The following is a 22672-nucleotide window of genomic DNA, read 5'->3' on the forward strand; positions in this document are numbered from 1 at the left end:
TTTACTAGATAAAGCTCAAAGATCATAGCCAAAAGAAAAGGGCAAAGTTCTAACTAAGCCTTACATCCAGCCGCATCCCTAGAAGCATCCTCCTCCCCACTGTACTCTCGAGCCAGGCATGTTTGCGTCTTCAAGGGACTCAATCTCTTACTAATGAAGTCTCTGGCCTCATGCCACCCAGTAAAGGAAAATTGCCTCAGCATGCCAATCCTGTTGGCAAAGTAGGTGCTGTGGCCGGACTCGATGCTCTTGCATCAAAGAAAGATTTTGGACAGGAAAAAGACCTCTATACACTAAAGGAAAACTGATCGGATCGGGATTGGAGACGTAAAACCAAAGTTTCTTCCAATCCTTCGACCAAGAGGAAGTTAGGGGAACCAAGATATATGAGTTTCTCATCCCACTCCTTAATTGGAAACCACATCGTCTGACACATTTATTTTCGGTAATCCTTTTCAGTTTATAAAATTACTAAAAAAGATTCAAACTTGGCTTGATGCCAAGGAAAGCCTCATAAAGATGAACAAAAACACTCAACATGGTGAACGAATTGGGGTTCAGGTGCTGGAGTTCAATCTGATATCGACCAAGCACATTGAGAAGGAACGTGGAAGGAGGGATGTTAAAACCACAACGGAATAAACTCTCAAAAACTATGAACTCATGCTCAATCTTCCAGGAAGGGAATCTCTCACCCGATGCCATCCTCCATTCGACTAGGCTACGCGGCGGCACCACTCCTTTTGCTTCGAGTTCCGCCAGCCAAGTTTCTTGCATAGCTGAGGGCGTCCAAGCCTCAATCATAAACTCGCCTCGTCATACTGATCAGGCGAGGCATCGGCGGCTGCTGCGTCCGACTGCTTCTTCGGTGAGGAGGAAGTCGGAATCATCGAGGAAGAATTGGGATCCGTGGATGTAAACTTTGCCGAGGTAGAGGAAGCTGAGAGGCTTGTGAAGGAAGACTAGTGGCAAAGGATGAAGAATGGTGGCTGCAAGTCTGGGTCTTATGGGTAAAAAACCAAAAAGTTACCGCACAACGCTTGGACCGGCGTGAAAAAAGGAATGATGACGACGTGAGAATCTCTGCAATGCACATGTACCCGCCGTTTCAAATTTCAAAAGGTTTTTTAACTCTACTCGGAGTCGAGTGTCAATCAGTTGAGTTCTTTAAATCTTTTTCTTCAAGTCTCGAGTGCGGTTAGCCACAGGGCGCTCAACCCGACTGAGCTTCCACTTGATACTTGAGAAAGGATCTGTCTATACTTAATTCTTTCGACCATGAGTTTGATCTACTTTACTCAACCAAGCATAAACTTGGCAGTACTTGAGTGGGTGCTTATGGAAACCTCTCCTCCGGAGTAGAGTTGGGGGGCTACTGTCTAATTTCTAACTATGGGGTATATGCGCATAAGGAGTACGTCATATACAGACAAGGTATATATGACATATATTCGGCAACTCCAGATATCACGGAACCGAATCAGCGGTACCTGATACACCCGGAATCAAGAAAGTACATACCGAGAAGGTTTAGATTGGTTACCCAAACTGATATGCTGTATTCAAATAGATCTATCTACTTGAACGTCAAGGAAGACAACTCCCTATCGACTACGGCTGGCTAGGAGTCAGTACTTCACCCCTATATAAGGCTGAAAGGCTAAGGGGGGAGGACAACGAACAAGGAACTATGAGCAACACGAAAGGCAACAACAGAGGAGTTACTCGACAACTTTAGCCCTATGATAGATTAGATCCAATCAACTCCTTGTAATAATCTTAACAACCTTGCTTGTACTCGAGATCATCAATACAAGACAGCAACACCCCTACAAGACGTAGGATATTACTCCAATCGGAAGCCTGAACCTGTATACATTATTTGGTCTCGCTTCATGATTAATCCCTACTCTCGAAGGTACCCAGTCAACTTATGGATTTATTGTCAGGAACTATTCTTCGACACCATTATATTTGTATAATTCTAAAAAAATCTCAAAGGCCCAACCATGTGAGGGAGGTGTGTTTCTTTAGTCTCACCTTGCTAGTGGATGTGGATGGAGATCAACTTAAAAGGATTTCTCTCCTCCACCCACTTAGCATGTGTGTACGAGAGGACTAGAAGAATACAAGCTCATGCTCACTCGCTGGGCTGGGCCGGGCCATGGCCTGGGCCAAGGTGGAGGGTGGGGGCGCATGACGGCACCTATGTGAATGGTCCATCGAAATTGGGTCCAGTTGCTTGCACAGGTCCAGCTTCCTTTTGCGGTTTTATTCCTTTTTACTACGTGGGCAAATGGATAAATATATAGAAATCATGTCGGTCAAGACTCCGATCATGGTGGCACGACTCCGATTGTGGTGCATCTCAACCGTGCAACTCTCCCTCTATATATATCTGCCAATCACCGCACAAAGGAGAGACGCGAGTTGCATACTCACAATTAGGGTTTACCAATTTCTCTATGTTGCGTCGTCGCACGTAGACTACTCTATCCCGCTGCACCGGCCTGCATCGATAAACGGGAGAGCAGGTCTCCAAAACCCGCCGTTCTTGGGATCCTGCACCGAGAGAGGGCGAATAAGGTTTTTGGAAAGTGCTCCTCGCGATTGCTCACGATCTGCTTCCTCTACATCATCGTATGCTACTTCCTCTACATTGCCACCGTCGTCACCATCTGCTACATTGAGATCAACTTCGACTACTTCATCTTCATCATCGCTACTACATCAACATCATAGGGGCTTCTGCATTTGACATTGCCATCGGGTACGTATACTGCAATTCTACTCTAGTGTTTAATCGACTGAACTAGTCGATATACTACTTGAGTGTTTTAGTCGATACATTTCTCAAGTGAGCTAGTTAAGATCCTTGTCGAGTATCTAGTCAAGATTGATTGGGGTTGGTCGAATTTCAGTCAATTATACTCGAATCTTGTCATGGCTTATCCAAGTTTTCTACATTTATTCATGTTTATGTTATATCAGGAATTGAATTAAATTAAATCTGAAAGTGTTATTATTTCCAACAATGTATCTCCAACAACTTAGGGCTCAAGTCACAGACCAAAAGAAACCATGTGCGAAAAAGTTATTTTGCGGGTGTCCGTGCGCACCCAAGTCACAGACGATGGGCTATCGAGGTGCGCGCGGACATCCGGTTGAGGCCAGGGGGTGCGGGAGGCCCGGATGGCTCGTGAGCTTATGAGCTTTGCTATCCGAGCGGCCCACAGACAAGGTGGGCCTCGCGCTAATTGTGCTACGCACAGTTAAAAATTTTGTGTTGAAAATTTGTTCAAAAAAGTTGGTGCTGAAAAATTTTGTTAAAACATTTGTGCTGAAATTTAGTTCCAAACTTTTCTCGTTAGCTTTTTTCTCAAAACTTTTAAGACAAACTTTTCTCGTATAAACTTTTTCTCAAAAACTTTTGTGGACAACTGTTGTTACAAATTTTGTGAACAAGTTTTATGGATAAACTTTTTGTTACAAGTTTATGGACAAGTTTTGTAGATAAAATTGTTGGTAACTTTCTCTTGATAACTTTTATGGATATGTTTTTGTTACAAGTTTTGTTGACAAGTTTTGAGCTGAATTTTTTTTATAAAAATTTTCGAAAAAGAAAACTTACGGAGGGGGAACTTTCTGAAAAGGAAAAGTTTTGGGTGTCGAACTGTACCGCTCGTTCGGCTCCCAGCGTGCGCGCGCGAAATAGCCTCGCCCCACCATGTGCCGCAACCGAAAAGGCCATAACTTGCTTTATCGTAACAAGAAGGAATTTGTTTATAAAAAACTCATTCTATTGCCGGCTACCCAATTCGTACAAAGCTGTTCACTCTCTCCATTAGCAGTGGTGCAGTACTACTCGTTCGCAGGAGGAGCAAGCACTCATGAGTCATGACCAAACGGACGGCCAGAACAAGCACTAGCGAGCAGCCAGAATAAACTCAGGGAGGAAAAAAACCTTTTTCTTGGCAGCTACTCGGACCTCGAACGAATCTATCCGGTGCAAAATCTCGGCGGGGCAGTGGATGTGCAGTGGCGGCGGCGTCTCTTTGGGTGGCGACAGTGTGGTTCTGCGGGGGCAACAGCGACCTTTCAGGTAGTGGCAGCGGCGCAGCCGGGCGGGAGGATCGAACGGAGAGGACTAGCGGGGATGGCCTGTGAGCCAGGGGGGCGGCGTTGCAGATAGGGCAACGATGCAATAGTTAGTACAATATAAGATTCGAAAATACGATGGTAACCGTTCGGTTATCGTAGTTGTTGGTCAATTCGGTCTGCATCGTATTTAGAAACCGAGTGGTTATCGTAGTTGTTAGTCAATTCGGTCTGCATCGTATTTAGAAACCGAGTGGTTATCGTAGTTGTTAGTCAATTCGGTCTGCATCGTATTTAGAAACCGAGTGGTTATCGTAGTTGTTTGTTATTCAAAAATTTAACAAAATTTGATCGATTTCTACTGAATTTCACCAAATTACTGTGCGTTCACTACGGTTACTGATCCCGAACGGTTTTTGGGTGTCTATCCAATTTGTGAAGCCTGGGACAATGACACGTTAAAGATAGAGAGCAGGTGACAAGAACGATTTTGTCGAATGGCTCGATACAACATCTACCGGGCATATTCTAGGAATCTGGACAACTTCATCCTAGACGAAATGGTACATCTAACCAAACAAACACCTGGACATCTTCGATCTAGAGCGGACTAGTACATATACTGTACTGTTTCATACAAGTAGACAACCAAATAGCACCGCAACCAAACACCACCTTACTGAACCTAAAGATGCCGGTAAGAACCCTTGAAGGCGAGGCAATGAAGAAAACTGCCACACTGTAATAGCCAAGCAAAAAAATATACAAGCAAGTTTAGGAAACCACCAAACACCATCTACCAACCAATTGGTGATTGGTGGCACACCATGCGCGATCATTGTCCGTAGATCCTACCAATTGATGTGGCCAGGGACACACTTGTCGAGGCACATGTAAATCGATCAATGCACTTTCACACCCACCAAGTCTCTGACCCTCTGGGTTGTATCGCAGAATATGGAGGTCCTATACAACGTTGAAATAGGTAAAAATCTAAAAGTAGATAACATACGATACTGTATTTGTAAAAATAGATAATATGTTACGTATTTATAATTATAGCAAGTGTATTCGACACCTTATTTACTGAAAACCCATTTTTGATACATCATACACCAAAAAGAGCTGGCCTCACTATTTTCGGCACACAAGGTGCTGAATATGATACTATACACCGTATTCGGCACCTCATATGCTGAAACACACTGTGTTTGGCACATGAGGTGCCAGATACGGCACCGTATCTGGCACCTCATGTGCCAAAAACAACCGAAGTCTTGTCATGTTGCGTCAAGCTTTTGGCGCGGCCCTTTGCTTTCAGTGCTGTTGCGTCCGCGTGTTGCTGCCTTTTGTTTTCGGTGTCAAAAATCCAATAATAGACAACACTCGTGTGCAGCTAGCGAGTTGCATGCGAGTTGAGTTTGTGTTGCTCAAAGACAATGCACGTTTGAGGGAGAGTTATTGTGATGTTATGGTGGGTCTCATGGAATCCTGTTGCAACCGTCGATAGAGAGAGAAAGAGTCGTGTTGTCGTTTTACAATAGAGATGTTGTCATTTATGTTTAAATCTTTGTCGTGTGGTTACTTCATGTCTAAAGACTGAGTTACAACATATGTATGAACACGTCTCGCAAAGTATAGTTGTCTTCCTAAAAATCATGTGTGTGGCAGATGGAGAAGGGTCATGTAGCTATTTAAAGGTCATCCACCAAATGATCCAAGTAGGGACTTCCTCCATAATCGATTTTGGCGACAAACGTATGTCCATGCCAACAAAGATGATGAGGAGTTGGGTTATGAACCTCACATCAACGACGTGGCTCATATTTTTAACAGCCCCTTTGTTACATGTATGTAGGGTGTGTCTACTCATCACAAAATAGTTCTCATATTTTGGCTTATATGTTTGTACGAAGTAAGGACAATTCGGGTGCTTGATACACCTAATCTCATACTCCGTAGGGTTAGACTAAGTGCACTTATGATTCCTTCTTGTCAATAAAACATAGTTGCTAATAAAGTAGATGACCTCATCCCTGTTATGAAACCGTTGTATGACCTGTATGTCGCTATTCTAATATCCCTAGTTAAATAAGGTGTTAAACTCAACGGCAGCACATTCCAGTAGCCCAGCATCATGAAAGTTCTGGATCACTGGCATTGGATCATCATTGTCAGCAGCTTCTTCATCCCCGCTATCACTGGCCTCACCATCAATGGATCCTGCATCTACTTTAGAAGAGTCCACTCTAGCTCCCCTATACCGGAACTGCCCTCCCTGATATGCACTCCCTCCTCTTCATGCATCAACTATTGGCCTGATCATTCCATGCTAGTTACTACATCACCTTACACCAGTCGTGAAACCATGTTTACATACACCCTCATTTCAAAGTTCTCCTCCAATATCTTGTGTAAGTATAAAGCACATGCATTGTTCATTCTCATCTGAAACAACGTATGGACAATGATGGAGCTATTTAGAACATGCTATGGCCGCACACCCTACAGGACAACAATATGAGACTGCTGGTTCACACACAAAAGCTCATAACATGTGTGTTGGTGTAACGGGAACCGGGGGTCCCTGAGTCCCGAGGCCAGGCCAGCCATCCGCCACGTGTCGCCATCCCGCGAGGTCCCTCCTGCGAAGTGAGAAAAGTTCAAAGTCCCGGGAGAAGGTGCTCGGGGCCACAGCCCATGGTCCCCGAGCACCCCAGTTCCTCGATGATCCGCAGAGTCTAAGTACCGGGAAGAAAGTGCTCGGGGAGGTGCCCAGTCACCCCCCAGCACCCTAGTCCCCCGACGATCAGAAGAGCTGAGTTCCGGGAGAGAGTGCTCGGGGATTGCGTGTGGCAACCCCCGAGCGCTCGGTTCCCCGAGGGTCAGTGCGAAAGTTCTCGGGAGAGAGTGCTCGGGGCTGCACGTGGCTGCTCCCGAGCTCTCGGTTCCCTGAAAGATCTGTGCAAAAGTGCTCGGGAGAGAGTGCTCGGGGGTGCACGTGGCAGCCCCCGAGCACTCGGTTCCCCGAAGGTTCGCGCAAGAGTGCTCGGGAGAGGGTGCTCGGGGAGATGAACAGTACCCCCGAGCACCCGGTACCCCGAGGACAAGGATATGCATTCTCGGGAGAGAGTGCTCGGGGACGTGAACAGTACCCCCGAGCACTCGGTGCCCCGACGACCCAGAAAGGCCCCCGAGGGGCCCACCGATGAGGTGTCAACCGGTCAGAGGTCCGAGGCCACATTTAATGAACGTGCGTGGCCTGACATCCCCAACTGCTCCCACCGCAGTGTCAGTTCCTGCCATGTCTTGGCAGAGATGCGTGGGGCCATTAATTGCACGGGTCCCGTCCCGTATCATCCGGCGTATCTCGAGATAACATCGCCAGGATCAAGGCGTTCCGTCTGCCGCCCTGCTGTGGCAAAGGAACAAGACAGGGTGGGCACGCCGGGTTGCTCTGCGGCTGCCTGGTGGGCCCTCTCTACGGCGCCCGTTGCCAGGGCGTTTATGGTGACAGGTGACCGGGCGTGCGCCGTGTTTTCCACCCCCCGGTCACTTCACCCAGAAGAAATGATGGCGCCTTTCCCAGTCGTGGCATCTTGGAACTTGTGCCCCCTCCTTCCCGTTTGGGGCATGTCACAGCCGACGAGTGCTTAAAAGAGTCAGCAGCACAGAGAGAAGGAGACATCCGACATCCGGCGTCCAACAAAAAAGAGAATACAGAAACATCAAGAACCGAACCATAGACCAACCCAAGGCACAGTCCCTGCCGAAGAACAAGGAGCCTCAAGCTCTTAGTTAGACAAATTTTCTTGTAACCAGAAACATCCTTGAGGGACTTCCTCAGGACAGTTATTTACATCCATACAGGAGTAGGGTATTACGCCTCCGCGCGGCCCGAACCTGTCTAAATTCCGGTGCATTTACTTCTTCTTGCACTAGGTCATCATCCCCCACCACTGGCAGTAGCATTTGCATTCACTTCCATTTATTTCTCCGACGAACTTATTCAGGATCATCCCCCCAGCCAAATCTCTAAACAGGGGTCTCTCGGGATCCCTGTGACAGGAGTTAATCCTCCGACAGCTGGCGCGCCAGGTAGGGGGGAACATCCCTGAATCTGTTTGTTTGTTTTCTTCTACAGAAAAAATGGCCGGTGGACACCGCCTCCAGCGTTCCGGCTCCAGTTCCAGCAAGGAAATGCCGCCCCTCGCACAGGAGGTCCTAGCCGCTGCTGCGTCCCAGCAGCAGCCGCGATTTGCACGCATGGCGTTCCCCTCCCAAGGGGACCAAGGTGCAGGGCCCAGCAGGGCCGTCGCCACCGCCGCCGCCGCCGCCGATGCACCGTCCGACCCCCAGCAGGTGGTCAAAACCCCGACCACCAGGTCCGCCTCTGGGCAGCGCCAGGTGCCTCTCCGGCGTAGGCTCGCTTTCAGCGAGGTCAGCCCCGGGAGCCCGCTGCTTGCGGCACACGCTCCCCTCAGGCATCCGCCTGTCCAGGCGACTCTGGAAACTCCGGAAGGCCGCTGGATCCAAGAAGTCGCTGCCCTGGTCAGCACTGCTCGCCGCCAGGTGCTGGCCGAGAATTCTCGTGCCACCACCCAGCGTGGCGCCACCCGAACCGGCCCATCAACGGGCAACGCTCACACGGGCCGGGGGGCCTCCAGGCGGAGCGCCACCCCCCTGGCCGCGTCCGAAGCCCAGGACCTCCGCTTGTGTCTCAATGAGCGGAGGGGCCACGAAGATGCGCGCGTCACCCTCGAGCGTCAGCGGGAAACCCGGCAGGAGGCCGAGGCTCTAGACCAAGCTTCCTCTTTTCCGGCCCACGACCTCGAGGATTCACCGGCTCGCCGGCGTTCTCCGCCAAGGAGAGTCGCCCGCGCCACAGGGTACGGCACCAGTTGCCGTGCCTTCACTACTGAGCTCCGTCGGGTCAAATGGCCCTCCAAGTTCCGCCCTGAGCTGCCGGAGAAGTACGACGGGTCCATCGACCCCGTCGAGTTCCTCCAAATCTACACTACGGCCGTCGAGGCGGCCGGAGGCAGTGAAAAGGTGATGGCAAATTATTTCCATGTTGCCTTGAGGGGCTCCGCCCGTTCTTGGCTCATGAACTTACCCCCAGGATATATTAGCTCCTGGGATAACCTCTGCCACCAGTTTGTGGCTAATTTTCAGGGCACGTTCACGCACCCTGGCTTGGAGTGCGACCTCCACGCCATCAAGCAATAGGAGGGGGAGACGCTGCGGCGCTTTATTCAGCGCTTCAGCCAGGTCCACAATACTATCCCGCGGATAGCCCTCACGCTGTCATCGTCGCCTTCCGGCAGGGCGTCCGCGACGAGCGGATGCTCGAAAAGCTAGGTACACACGAAATCGAGACCACTGCGAAACTCTTCGCACTAGCCGACAAGTGCGCCAAGGTGGCAGAGGCCCGGGCGTGGCATGCTCCGCGCTCCGAGTGCCCCGCCGCCGACCAGCCAAGTTCTTCCCGCTCTGACAGGCGGGAAAAGAAAAAGAAAAGAAATCGCGAGGCCGCTCCTGTCGAGCCAGCCCAAGGCCGTGCCCATAGGCCAGCCCAGGAGCCCGACCGCCGGCAAGAACACCGGGCGGCCGCCGACAGACGGCCCGTGCCCGCGAGGGCCCCGGCACCTGCAAGGGCACCAGTTCCCGCAAGAGCCCTGGCTTCCGCCCGGGCTCCTGCTCCAGCGAGGGCCCCCGCTCCCGCGGGGCCCGAGCCAGGCAAGTGGTGCCCCATACACCAGATCAGATGGCACTTCCTCATGGAGTGTCGTACGGTCAAAGGTCTCGTCGAGCAGCGCCACCGGGAGCGCGACGAGTCTCGCGGGGGAGGCGATTATGAGGCCGCCCCCAGCAACGCCGAGCTCGGCTTCCAGGAACCCAAGCATACCGTCGCCTTCATTGACGGAGGCGCTTACACGCCTTCCTCGCGGCGTGGCATCAAGACCATGCGGCGTGAGGTGTGCTCGGCAATCCCGAGCGAAGAGGCCACCAGTCCCCTGAGGTGGTCGGACGCTCCGATCACGTTCAGTATAGCCGACCACCCCTCCAGTACTGCAGGCGTGGGGCGACTGCCTTTGGTAGTGTCCCCCACCATTGCAATGTCAAGGTCGGTAGGGTGCTGATCGATGGGGGCGCAGGCCTCAACCTCCTCTCCAAGGAGGCCTTCTAAAAGCTGCAGGTGTCCTCCAGGCGCCTAAAGCCGTCGCTTCCATTCTGCGGAGTGACACCCGGGCACTCCCTGCCCCTCGGGTAGGTCGAGTTACCCGTGACCTTCGGGAGTCGGGACAACTTCCGCACGAAAAACGTCCTCTTCGACGTCGTGGAGCTCCCCCTCCCCTACAATGCCATTCTCGGGCGCCCGACGCTCACCAAATTCATGTTGGCCGCGTATTATGCGTATCTCACGGTTAAGATGCCGGGCCCAGCAGGCCCAATCTCCGTGACTACCGACTCCGGCGACGCCGTTTCCTGCGCCGAGCAGTCGTACATGGCTTTGGTCTCAGCCCAGGCCGAGGTCGAAGGCTGCCCAGGGGGCCCGGGACCCTCTTCATCCAAACCCCGACTCGCCGCCGACGCCTCTGTTCCTACGAAGGAGGTCGTGGTGGGCGAAGGCACCTCCCAGGTCGTCCGCATCGGTGGCGACCTGGACGGCAAATAGGAAAGCGCGCTCATCACCTTCCTCCGGGCTAACACCGACGTGTTTGCCTGCCAACCATCTGACATGCCCGGGATCCCTAGGGAGGTGATTGAGCACCACTTGGCTGTGTGCATGGACGCACGCCCCGTGAAGCAGAAAGTCCGGCGACAGGCGCCTGAGCGCCAGGAATTCATCCGGGAGTAGGTCAGCAAGCTCCTCGACGCCAGATTTATCCGAGAGGTCCTCCACCCCGAGTGGCTGGCGAATCCGGTTATCATCCCAAAAGCCAACAGCAAGCTCCGCATGTGCGTGGACTACACCGACCTGAACAAGGCTTGCCCCAAAGATCCTTTTCCCTTGCCCCGCATAGATCAAATTGTAGATGCAACCGCGGGATGTGATCTTTTGTGTTTTTTGGATGCAAACTCTGGGTATCACCAGATTCGCATGGCCGTAGAGGACGAAGAAAAAACTGCTTTTACCACCCCGGTGGGGACTTATTGTTATATGTCAATGCATTTTGGTTTGCACAATGCTGGGTCTTCTTTCCAGCGCGCTATTCGTATCACCCTTAATTCGCAGGTTGGCCGCAACATCGAGGCCTACATCGACGATCTCGTGGTCAAGTCTCGAGACCACGCCACCGTGCTCGACGACCTTGCCGAGACTTTCAACAGTCTCCGCACTACCCGCCTAAAGCTCAACCCCGAGAAGTGTGTCTTCGGGGTACCCGCGGGCAAGCTCCTCGATTTCTTGGTTTCCAGCCGAGGAATCGAGGCCAATCCAGAGAAGATCCGGGCCATCGAGCAGATGCGACCCCCGGCTCGACTCAAGGAGGTCCAGCGTCTCACCGGCTACATGACGGCCCTCAGGCACTTCATCTCCAAACTTGGAGAGCGGGGGCTCCCCCTCTTCAAGCTCCTGAAGAAGACCAGTCGTTTCGACTGGACGCCGGAGGCCGAGCAGGCCTTCCGCGATCTGAAAAAATACCTCACCTCACCGCCCGTGCTGGTGGCCCCATCCGAAGGCAAGCCACTACTACTCTACATATTGGCCACTCCTCAGGTCGTAAGCATGGGGCTGGTGGTGGAGCGCGACGAGTGCGCGGGGCCAGGTGCTGGGTCCCAGCTCCCGGCCGCCCCCGGGCACTCCCCAGTCCTCGCGGATCCCCCCGAGCAGGGGGTCGAGCCCGAGCACTTGGCTCCCCCCGAGCAAGGGGTCGAGCCCGAGCACTCGGTTCCTCCCGACCAGGGAGTCGAGCCTGAGCACCCGGTCAGCCCCGACCACACCGCCGAGCCTGGGGGCTGCGACAGCCCCTCGGGTGAGGCCGCGGTCCAGGCCCACCGGGTACAACAGCCAGTGTACTTCGTCAGTGAAGTCCTCCGGGAGGTCAAAACAAGGTACCCCCAGGCTCAGAAGCTGCTCTACGCCGTGCTCATCACTTCCCGGAAGCTGCGCCACTATTTTCAAGCGCACAAGGTCTCGGTGGTTACCACATATCCACTTGGGCCCATCCTCCGGAACCGAGAAGGCACCGGGCGCGTCGTCAAGTGGGCAGTGGAGCTGGCGGAATTCGACCTACACTTTGTCAGTCGCCAGGCAATCAAAAGCCAGACGCTCTCTGACTTCGTGGCAGAGTGGACGCCCGTCCTCGAGGTCATCCCCGAAGAGATTTCTGCATATCCCAGGCACATTGCGCCTGGGTACTGGATCATGCACTTCGACGGTTCCCTCTCGCTGAAAGGCGCGGGGGCCGGAGTGGTTCTCACCTCCCCAACAGGTGAAGAACTCCGGTACGTCGTGCAGCTGCAATTCCGCACATCCAACAACATGGCGGAATATGAAGGCCTCATCGCCGGCCTCCGTCCCGCGGTGGGCCTCGGGATTCGTCGCCTCCTGGTCAAGGGAGACTCCCAGCTGGTGATCAACCAGGTATCCAAAGAGTACCAGTGCATGGATCCTCAAATGGCGACGTACGTGGCAGCAGTCAGGAAGCTGGAGAGGCGCTTCGACGGCCTGGAGTTGCGGTACATCCCTCGCCGCGACAACACTCTGGCCGACGAGCTCTCCCGCCTGGCCTCCTCCCGTGCGTGCGTCCCTTCCGGAGTCTTTGAAGAAAGACTCACACGGCCTTCCGTCCTGCCAGCCGAACAGGACGAAAGGGAAACCTCGAACTCAATTCAGGGGACCCCGGCGGTGCCCTCAGTGGGAAGCCCCGTCAGGGTGCCGCCGTCCGACGAGTGCGCTGCACTTGCCGAATGTTCTCAAGATGCCTCGTGGATGGACGACATCCGAGGGTACTTGAAGGAAAAGTTCCTCCCCGGGGATGAGGCGTCTGCCGAAAGAGTTGCTCAGCAGTCCAAACGCTATGCCATAGTAGATGGGGATCTCTACCGACGTAGCGCAGGAGGCATCCTCCTGAAATGCATCTCCCGGGCAGAAGGCGGCGAGCTCCTCGCTGAGATCCACGAGGGCAAGTGCGGTGGCCATTCATCGTTCCGCACGCTGGTCGGGAAGGCCTTCCGGCAAGGTTTCTACTGGCCTACAGCCCTCCAGGATGCTTCCGAGCTGGTTCGGCGCAACAGAGCATGCCAGTTCCACGCAAGGCAGATTCACCAACCAGCTCAGGCTCTCCACACCATCCCCCTGTCATGGCCTTTCGCGGTGTGGGGGTTGGACATTCTGGGTCCATTCCCCTGAGCAATCGGGGGCTATGAGTACCTCTACGTCGCCATCGACAAGTTCACCAAGTGGCCGGAGGTGGTCCCAGTCATCAAGGTGACCAAGAACACGGTGCTCCAATTTATCCGCGGCATCACCAGTCGCTTTGGTGTCCCGAACCGGATCATCACTGACAACGGCACCCAGTTCACGAGTGCCCTGTTCGGGGACTACTGAGAAGACCTCGGCATCAAGCTCTGCTTCGCCTCCGTCGCTCATCCTCGGAGTAACGGGCAAGTTGAGCACGCCAATGCAGAGATACTGAAGGGCCTCAAAACCCGGACCTATAATGTGCTCGCAAAGCATGGGAAGGGATGGGTGGACGAGTTACCCGCCGTGCTATGGGCCAACCGAACCACGCCAAGCCGCGCTACCGGGGAGACTCCTTTCTTCCTCGTGTATGGCGCTGAGGCGGTCCTCCCCTCTAAGCTCACTCTAGGCTCCCCTCGGGTGCATGCATACTCTGAGGGTGAGCAGGAGCAGTAGAGGCGCGACGACGTCGACTACTTGGAAGAGCGCCGGCGGCGCGCCGTCGTCCGAGTAGCCCGCTACCAGCAAAGTCTGCGGTGCTATCACCAGCGCCACGTCCGGGCACGGTCCTTCGAGGTGGGGGATCTAGTTCTTCGACGCGTCCAGTCGCGCGAAGGAAAGAATAAGCTGTCCCCTATGTAGGAAGGTCTCTTCACCGTGATCGGGGTCCCGCGAGAAGGTTCTTTCAAGTTGGCGGCAGAAGATGGGCGGCCGCTTCCCAACCCGTGGAACATCGAGCATCTGCGCAGGTTCTACCCGTAGATGGCCATGCTCGCGGCTCAGGTCAACCAGGCCGGGGGCTTCCCCCCCCCCCCCCCGCCCCCGCCCAAGTTGACCGGGGGCTACCACTAGCTGGGTAAGTCACCCAACCTTGTAAAAATTGTCAATTCAGTATGAATGAGAAAGACAATCGTGTGTCAATTTCTTTTTTTTCCTGGATTCCATATGTTTAATCTGTCTGGTGAGATGCTCGATTGTGCGAGAAAAGTTCGCTCTCTCTTTTTCCCCGTTGATAAAAGAATCCCGATCGGTACGCGCGCGGGCAGTTGCCGCTGACTTACGTCCGATGTGGTAGGCTGTGGTGTTCGGTGTCGTGGAAAATCTCCGGGTACTACCGAGTCCCTGGGTGCTCTGGGTAATCCTATCGCTCGAGTTGCTCGAGTAGTCCTAAGCCCAGGCCCCAGGGGCGGGCCGTCGGTGCTCGATCTGGTCTGTCATACCCAGGCGCCACCAAACCATAGGACCTCTGGGTTATGCCTCTGCCTGTTCTTGTCCGCCAGTCTGGGTATTCGAGAGGTCTCGGGTCAAAAACGAGAGCAGTCTATAGCAAGTACCGCACTAAAAGAGCGCACCAAGTAAAGAATCTCTCTATTTTTTCTCAAAGTCACAGAATGACAATCAAAGCAAAAAGCAGCTCGACCTCGAGGGCCTTGATGCCTAGGTCGCTGCTCGGCCTCGAGGGTCCTTGGGTGGTCCTACCGCTTAAGTATGAGTGGTCGAGATCACCCGACCCCGGGCTCCTCGCGTGCCCCTTGATGCTCGGGCGCCCCGGCTGCGGGAACCAAGTCCCCAGGCACCCCGAGCTCGGAGCGCACCCCCCTCCTGGATCGGTTGGCCAAAAGGCCGACAGCTGTCCGGTGAGTGGTTAAATTCAGACGAATTTACGTTCAATAATATTTTGTTCCCGAATCATCCTCGGGGGCCCTCACATTCTAATCTACCCAGTGAGATGGTCTCCTCGCGCACAAAACCCTACCGTGCGTCCACTTTTTTCCTAGAACGACAAAACGGTTTGTAGAAAGGTGTACCGTACGTGCGGTAATATCTGACCGAAGTCTTTTATGGTGGTCATGGTGTTCGGTCCGCTTTTAGGGCCCCAAGCACTACCGAGTCCCTGGGCGCCCTGGGTAATCCTATCGCTCGAGCCACTCGAGTAGTCCGGAGCCTAGGCCTCAGGGGCGGGCTGTCGGTGCTCGGTCCGGTCCGTCCTAAGCCCGGGCACCACCGAACCATGGGGACTCTTGGTCACATTTCCGCCCGCGCGTGTCTCCGGTCTGCTGACTGAGTGGTCACAAGGTGGAAAAGTGTTCACCGGTTATGGCGTACTCCGTGCTGGATCGACCTATCTCCCGAGCAAGGAAGTTCGTGTCTTTGTCTTTTGACTTAGCCGATGCGGATTCGCGAGGGCTCGGGGGCTGAACGCACTGAGAAGGACGGTCGGGATGACTTCATTCTCGGGGATGGAAAGGTCGGATCAAACCGACTAAGTACTCCTCGGGACATCAAGGCAGAACATCAGAAACAACATAAAACACTCAGAAGAAACGCTAAGTACTCAAGAATATCGGAGTTGCGAGCCCAAAGAAAAGCTTCCATTATATTTGCAAAGGGGATACAAGCATTTCTAAGGGATCACTCCTGTATTTACATCAAAGACAAATGGAAAGAAGAAGAAGCTACAAAAAGCCTAATTGGAGGCGGAGTCGGCGTCGACGTCGGAGCCAGAATCATCCCGGCCATCCCCGGGGGTTGGCGGCGGCAGCACTTCCCGCCTGAAGCCGGCCGACACCTCGGCAGCGGTGCTCCGAACCGCTTCCCGGGCGGCCTCTCCCTCGGCTTCGATTACTCCTTCCCGCGCTGGCTCCAGCGAGAAGTTCGAGTCTATGCTCCGGTAGCAGGCCAGAACGTGCTCGGCCACCGCTTGGGCCAAGCCGCATCCTTCTCGGGCGGCAAGCTCCTGGACGGACTAGGGCAGCGCCTTGAGACGCTGGCAGACTTGCTGGAGTCCCAGGACGTAGCGCCCGGGGGCATCGCCCTTCTCGTCCACGACGAGTCGCCCAAGGCCGGCCCTCGCCACGGACCGCCGCATCCACCGGAGTACGTCCTCCAACATCTGCTGCAGGTTGACCCGCGCGACAAAGGCAGCCTCGAGCTTCTCCTTCGCGGTCCGCAGCTACTCCTCGAGACCCTGGCCCCTGGCCGCGCCAGAAGAGCCGGCATCGGGTGCAGGGCCGACGGCTTGCTTCGCCTGCGCCACCAGTTCGGACAGAGCCCGCTCGCGGGTGGTCAGCTCTGCCTCGTGCTTCGCGTTCTGCTCCTCCCTGGCAGCGACGGCTGCCACCGCCTCGGCAGCCTCACCCTCCCGGCGGGGCAGCAAGTCCTCCCGGGCACCCAGGTCCGCCGCCGCAATCTCGGTGTCGAACTTCCGAATGGCGACGTCCTCCACCCAGCGTCGGAGATCCCCTTCGGTGTTCTGAAGCTCCGCTGCCCAACGCTAGAAGTCGGCATAAGCCCAGTCGACTTCGCTCTCCCGAAGAGTCAAGTCAGCTTGGAGGGCCTCCGCCGCCCAATCGCGGCTCGCAACCGCCTCCTCCCGCTCCTGCGCCTGCCTCTCCCTGGCAAGGGCCTCGGCAGCCTGCTGCCGTGATGCCTCAGCCAGGCGGGCGGCGTCTTCTCGCTCTCGAGCAGCTTCTGCGCGGGCGCTCCCCAAAATCTCCCGCTCCCGCGCTATCTCTGCGCGGGTATCCTCCAAAATTCTCTGCTCCCACGCGGCCGCCGCGCGGGCCTCTTCCATAACGCTTCGCTCCTCCTCGTTGGCGGCGCGTTGCACGGCGAGACGGGATTCGAAGGTGCGCCGGGTGGTTGTAAGTTGTGCCCTCTCCAAGTCCAGCCTAGCGCGCTCCGCCGCAAGCTGATCCGCCTTCGCGTCCACCGCCGCGCCCAGCCGCTCGACCGCCACCTGGACGCACTCGATCGCGACCAGGAAGGGGTCGGCAGGCCTGCCGGGCGTCGGTTGGGCACTGTTTTCCCCGCGACCCTCCTCTGGGGGGTTCGGGGTCCCCGAAGGCTGCAGCACCATCATCCGCCCCGGGCTCGGCACGCCCGGGGTAGGTTCAACCGGCGCCGGGGGCTCGGGCGACAGCTGCGTCCTCGCCTCGGCCATCGCGTCCGCCGCCCCCGCCTCGGCCGCCGCGTCCGCCGTCCCCGCCTCGGCCGCTGCGTCCGCCGAACCCGCCGCTTCCACCGTCCCTGCCTCGGCCGCCGCGTCCACCGTCCTTGCCTCGGCCGCCGCGTCCGCTGGCCCCGCCGCCATCGCCGTGTCTGCCTGTCTCGGCTCCGCCGGCCGGCTTGGCTCGATGCTGGCGCCGGTGCCCACGCTACTTGAACCTCGGCGGCGCCCGTGGGCGGCCTGCAGGAGAGAGAGGAAGATCAAAACCGAAGCTTAGTTCGGGCGAAGCGCACCCAAGAAAGAGCGAAGAATGAAACTTACGCGGTCGTAGTCCCCCGGTACTGCCATTTGGCCGCCGGGAGCCTGAACTCCGGGCCCGACAGCGTCGGCCCAAAGTCCTCCCTTCTCCTCTTCCGCCAGGGGCTCGGCGGGGCCGTCGCCCATTTTTCGGGTGCCGTGTCAGACCCCATCCGAACGAGGCGCGGCTCCAAGACCGGGAACGCCGCCGCTGCCGATGGCGACGGCGAGGACTCCGGCACGGGAATGTATAGACGGGGGTGTTTCCCCCGGTCCTCCGGCGCCGCTGCCACTGCGCTATCGACGGTGCCCTCTTCTCCGGTGCGGCGGCTGCTGCCCGCAGTGGCTCCACCGCAGGCCTGCGGCTCGCTGCTCGTGGCGCCGGGGCCTCCGGCCCACACCGGACTGCTCGCGGCCCCCTCGCTGGCCGCCTCATCCAATCCAGGGAGCTTGGGGGCCTCAGGACTCCGGCTCCTCAGCCGGTCGTCGAGCCCCTGGGCGTCGAACTCCGGGAGCTTCGCCTGGATCGTCGTGCGTTCGGGGTTGGCGCAGAGCGCCATTTTCGGCCACGGGAGCTTCGCCCGGCTCGTGTCCTCCACGCCGGTCACCACCCGGATCAAGCCCCTCAGCTCCGCTGGGCCTAGGTCCCAGCTTGCGCCGATTTGGGTCCTGGTGATGTCTTCGGGCCCGGTGTAGAACCAGCATGGCCGGGCCCGCTTCTGTAGGGGCGTCAGGCGGCGGCGCAGGAAATCCGCCACCACCATCACCGAGGTCATCCCGGCGTCGCGCAAGAATCTGATGCGCTCGAACACCGGCTCCAACCTCGCGTCCTCCGGTGGCGGCGCCTCCCATGTCGACTTCTGGAGTTCCGCCGCCACCTCCGGTAGGGCAAGACGGTCATGGGGGTCGACGTCGACGAAGAACCAGTCCCGCCGCCACTCCTCCCATTTGCTTCGCAGCACCTGGAGGATGTACCGCTCCCCCATGCCGTCTCGCAGCTGAAGATTGCAGCACCCCGCGACGTCCGCTGTGTTGTACCCCCTCTTCTTCCCGGCCGACCGCAGGACGAAGAAATGACGAAAAAGCGTCACCGAAGGCGTCACTCCCACGAACATCTCGCATAGATGCGCGAACACCGCCAGCATGACGACGGAGTTGGGGCTCAGATGCACCAACTGCACGCCGTAGGTGTCGAGGACTTGGAGGAAGAATGTCGAGAATGACGGCACTAGTCCCGCCGCCACGAAGGACGTGAACAAGACGATGCGCCCGGGGATGGTCGTCGCCGGCGGGAAGTTCGCCGGCGTCACCACCGAGGCCCCTTGCTGGCCCTCGGGGACCAGCAGCTTCCTGACCTATTTCGCCGCCTCCTCATTATTCAAGCGAGAATCCGGCAGCAGGCTGTCCGGAGTCCTGTCGCGGCGGCTTCCCCCGGTTCTCGGCATCTCGTCGGAGGGGGAGGTTGTCTGGGTGTTGGAGAGGAAGAGAGAAGAGCGCTCTGATCGCCTAAGGGATTCTAAGGGCTCAGGAGCGCGAAGGAAACGAGAGCAAGGTCGCAAGATGGCGTAAAGAGGGGGGCGGATCGCTCCCCTCCCCCTCTTATATCTTAGAGAATTCAAACGTCTCTTGCCAACGGTGCACTCGGCGGGACGGTTTCCTCGGTCGACGCAACTGCTAGGCGAATCTCCCGCTGGTCGTGCGGTGTCAGCGGTTGCTAGGCGCATTTTCCTCGATCTGCGTGGCAGCCGCGCGTGCCGCTCGTCCCGTTGTCATGCCCTTCGGGAGTTGTGTGGACGCGCGTCCACTAGTCTCCCCGTTGGGCTGTATCAGAGGCCCGGATCTGAAGGGCCACCTCTTGAAAGCCTGCCATGTGGCGTCCACGCCAGCCTCGGCCTCATTCGTGACCAAGGGCCCATTCGCAGTCTCCGTGCCATCGCCTGCCAATGGGCCCGGGGGCTACTGTCAGTGTAACGGGAACCGGGGGTCCCTGAGTCTCGAGGCCAGGCCAGCCATCCGCCACGTGTCGCCATCCCGCGAGGTCCCTCCTGCGGAGTGAGGAAAGTTCAAAGTCCCGGGAGAAGGTGCTCGGAGCCACAGCCCGTGGTCCCCGAGCACCCTAGTTCCCCGATGATCCGCAGAGTCTAAGTACCGGGAAGAAAGTGCTCGGGGAGGTGCCCGGTCACCCCCGAGCACCCTAGTCCCCCGACGATCAGAAGAGCTGAGTTCCGGGAGAGAGTGCTCGGGGATTGCATGCGGCAACCCCCGAGCGCTCGGTTCCCCGAGGGTCAGTGCGAAAGTGCTCAGGAGAGAGTGCTCGGGGCTGCACGTGGCTGCCCCCGAGCTCTCAGTTCCCCGAAAGATCTGTGCAAAAGTGCTAAGGAGAGAGTGCTCGGGGGTGCATGTGGCAGCCCCCGAGCACTCGGTTCCCCGAAGGTTCGCGCAAGAGTGCTCGGGAGAGGGTGCTCGGGGAGGTGAACAGTACCCCCGAGCACCCGGTACCCCAAGGACAAGGATAGGCATTCTCGGGAGAGAGTGCTCGGGGATGTGAACAGTACCCTCGAGCACTCGGTGCCCCGATGACCCAGAAAGGCCCCCGAGGGGCCCACCGATGAGGTGTCAACCGGTCAGAGGTCCGAGGCCGCATTTAATGAACGTGCGTGGTCTGACATCCCCAACTGCTCCCGCCGCAGTGTCAGTTCCTGCCATGTCTTGGTAGAGAGGCGTGGGGCCATTAATTGCACGGGTCCCGTCCCGTATCATCCGGCGTATCTCAGGATAACATCGTCAGGATCAAGGCGTTCCATCTGCCGCCCTGCTGTGGCAGAGGAACAAGACAGGGCGGGCACGCCGGGTTGCTCTACGGCTACCCGGTGGCCCCTCTCTATGGCGCCTGTTGCCAGGGCGTTTATGGTGATAGGTGACCGGGCGTGCGCCGTGTTTTCCACCCCCCGGTCACTTCACCCAGAAGAAATGATGGCGCCTTTCCCAGTCGTGGCGTCTTAGAACTTGTGCCCCCTCCTTCCCGTTTGGGGCATGTCACAGCCGGCGAGTGCTTAAAAGAGTCGGCAGCACAGAAGAGAAGGAGACATCCGACATCCAGCGTCCAACGAAAAAGAGAACACAGAAACATCAAGAACCGAACCATAGACCAACCCAAGGCACAGTCCCTGCCAAGAACAAGGAGCCTCAAGCTCTTAGTTAGACAAATTTTCTTGTAACCAGAAACATCCTTGAGGGACTTCCTCAGGACAGTTATTTACATCCATACAGGAGTAGGGTATTACGCCTCCGCGCGGCCCGAACCTGTCTAAATTTCGGTGCATTTACTTCTTCTTGCACTAGGTCATCATCCCCCACCACCGGCCGTTGCATTTGCATTCACTTCCATTTATTTCTCCGACGAACTTATTCAGGATTATCCCCCAGCCGAATCTCTAAAAAGGGGTCTCTCGGGATCCCTGCGACAGGAGTTAATCCTCCGACAATGTGATTTTAGACCATCTAGGTCAATAGATAGCTCAACCGTACTATCTATGTGCTGACAGTTTTAAAGTGTTACGAGTCTCCTATGCAAAACAGCGGAACGTTCTTCATAATAAATATGGATACTCATACTGTATCTGCTAAATAAATATACATCTAATAAAGTCACTACGTAGATGTATATATGATACACAACTAATTACGTCCCTCGATAAATAATAAGTAAATTAACAATGTAAATTAAATAGTACATTACTTAACAATGCTAATCACATCATCAATATTAAATTCAAATGAAATAATTAATAATTAATATTAAATTAAAATATTAATAAACATTAACTAAGTATTAATATATAACTATTGTGATTAAATATTTAATAAACATTAAAAGTAATAATAAATATTTACTAAAAAAAAATTACATAAACATTAAATAAATTCCTGATTAAATATATATTTTCTGAATAGCTATTAAAAATCAAAATAATATTTAAAGTTATGTGTCATAATTATTTAACAACCATTAAATAAATTCACAATACCCTATTTAAATAGTCTGATTAATCATATTACTCTACTTAACCTCAGTAATTAAGCTAATTAATAAATTTAGTTAAATTAAATTAATTAATTCAATTAATCATGTAACTCTAATACCTCTGATTAAATTACATAATACTCTAATTATACTAGTTAATGAAATTCATATAATTGTATGAGTGAAATAATCTAATTACACTAATTAATTAAATTTATGTTATTAAACTAAGTAAATAATCTAATTACGCTGACTAATCAAATTCATGTAATCAAACTAACCAAATAATCTAAGTCCTCTAATTTATCAACTTAATATAATTAAATAAATGTAATTAAACAGATTAAACAACCTACTTACTATAAGTATTATTACATACGGAGATTAAACAACCTACTTACTATAAGTATTATTACATACATGATTTAAATATTTCCTATAGCTGAAGGGAGCGCTCTCGAAGTGTTCAACTCACGCTGCTGCTCCTCGCGTCGCTACTCCTCTCCACGCGTTGCTGCTCTTCCTCTTCTGCACTACTGCTTCTCGCCTCAAGCTGCTACTCCAGTCTTTGTGTTGTGCTGCTGCACCTCCTCATTTTATAGTATGCACGGGCAACACGCGACGCACTGAAAGCGACCCACTGAAAACAAAAGGTAGCAGCACGCAAATGCAACAGCACCGTAAGTGGTCACGCCGAAAGCTTGACGCGATGTGACAAGACATCGGTTGTTTTCTGCACATGAGGTGCTGAATATGGTAGTGTGTTTTTGGCACATGAGGTGCCGAATATATCTCGTGTACCAAAAAACAGTGGATCCAACTCTTTTTGATGCACAGTGTATCGAAAACGGGTTTTTAGTAAATGAGGTGATGAATACCCTTGCTATAATTGTAA

The 22672-nt window shown here is 54.6% G+C and overlaps 1 protein-coding gene across 1 annotated transcript; it reads right to left on the minus strand.

Moving 5' to 3' along the window:
* Positions 1-825: 825 nt before the first annotated feature.
* LOC133883224 (uncharacterized) lies at positions 826-18313 on the minus strand. Its single transcript, XM_062322474.1, has 4 exons — positions 18212-18313; positions 17406-17696; positions 16966-17246; positions 826-997 (listed from the first exon to the last, which is right to left on the minus strand). The coding sequence occupies exons 1-4, from the start codon at positions 18311-18313 to the stop codon at positions 826-828; spliced, it is 846 nt and encodes a 281-aa protein (XP_062178458.1).
* Between the last annotated feature and the right edge of the window lie 4359 nt (positions 18314-22672).

The sequence above is a fragment of the Phragmites australis genome, chromosome 1, assembly GCF_958298935.1.
Source record: "Phragmites australis chromosome 1, lpPhrAust1.1, whole genome shotgun sequence".
Lineage (NCBI taxonomy): Eukaryota > Viridiplantae > Streptophyta > Magnoliopsida > Poales > Poaceae > Phragmites > Phragmites australis.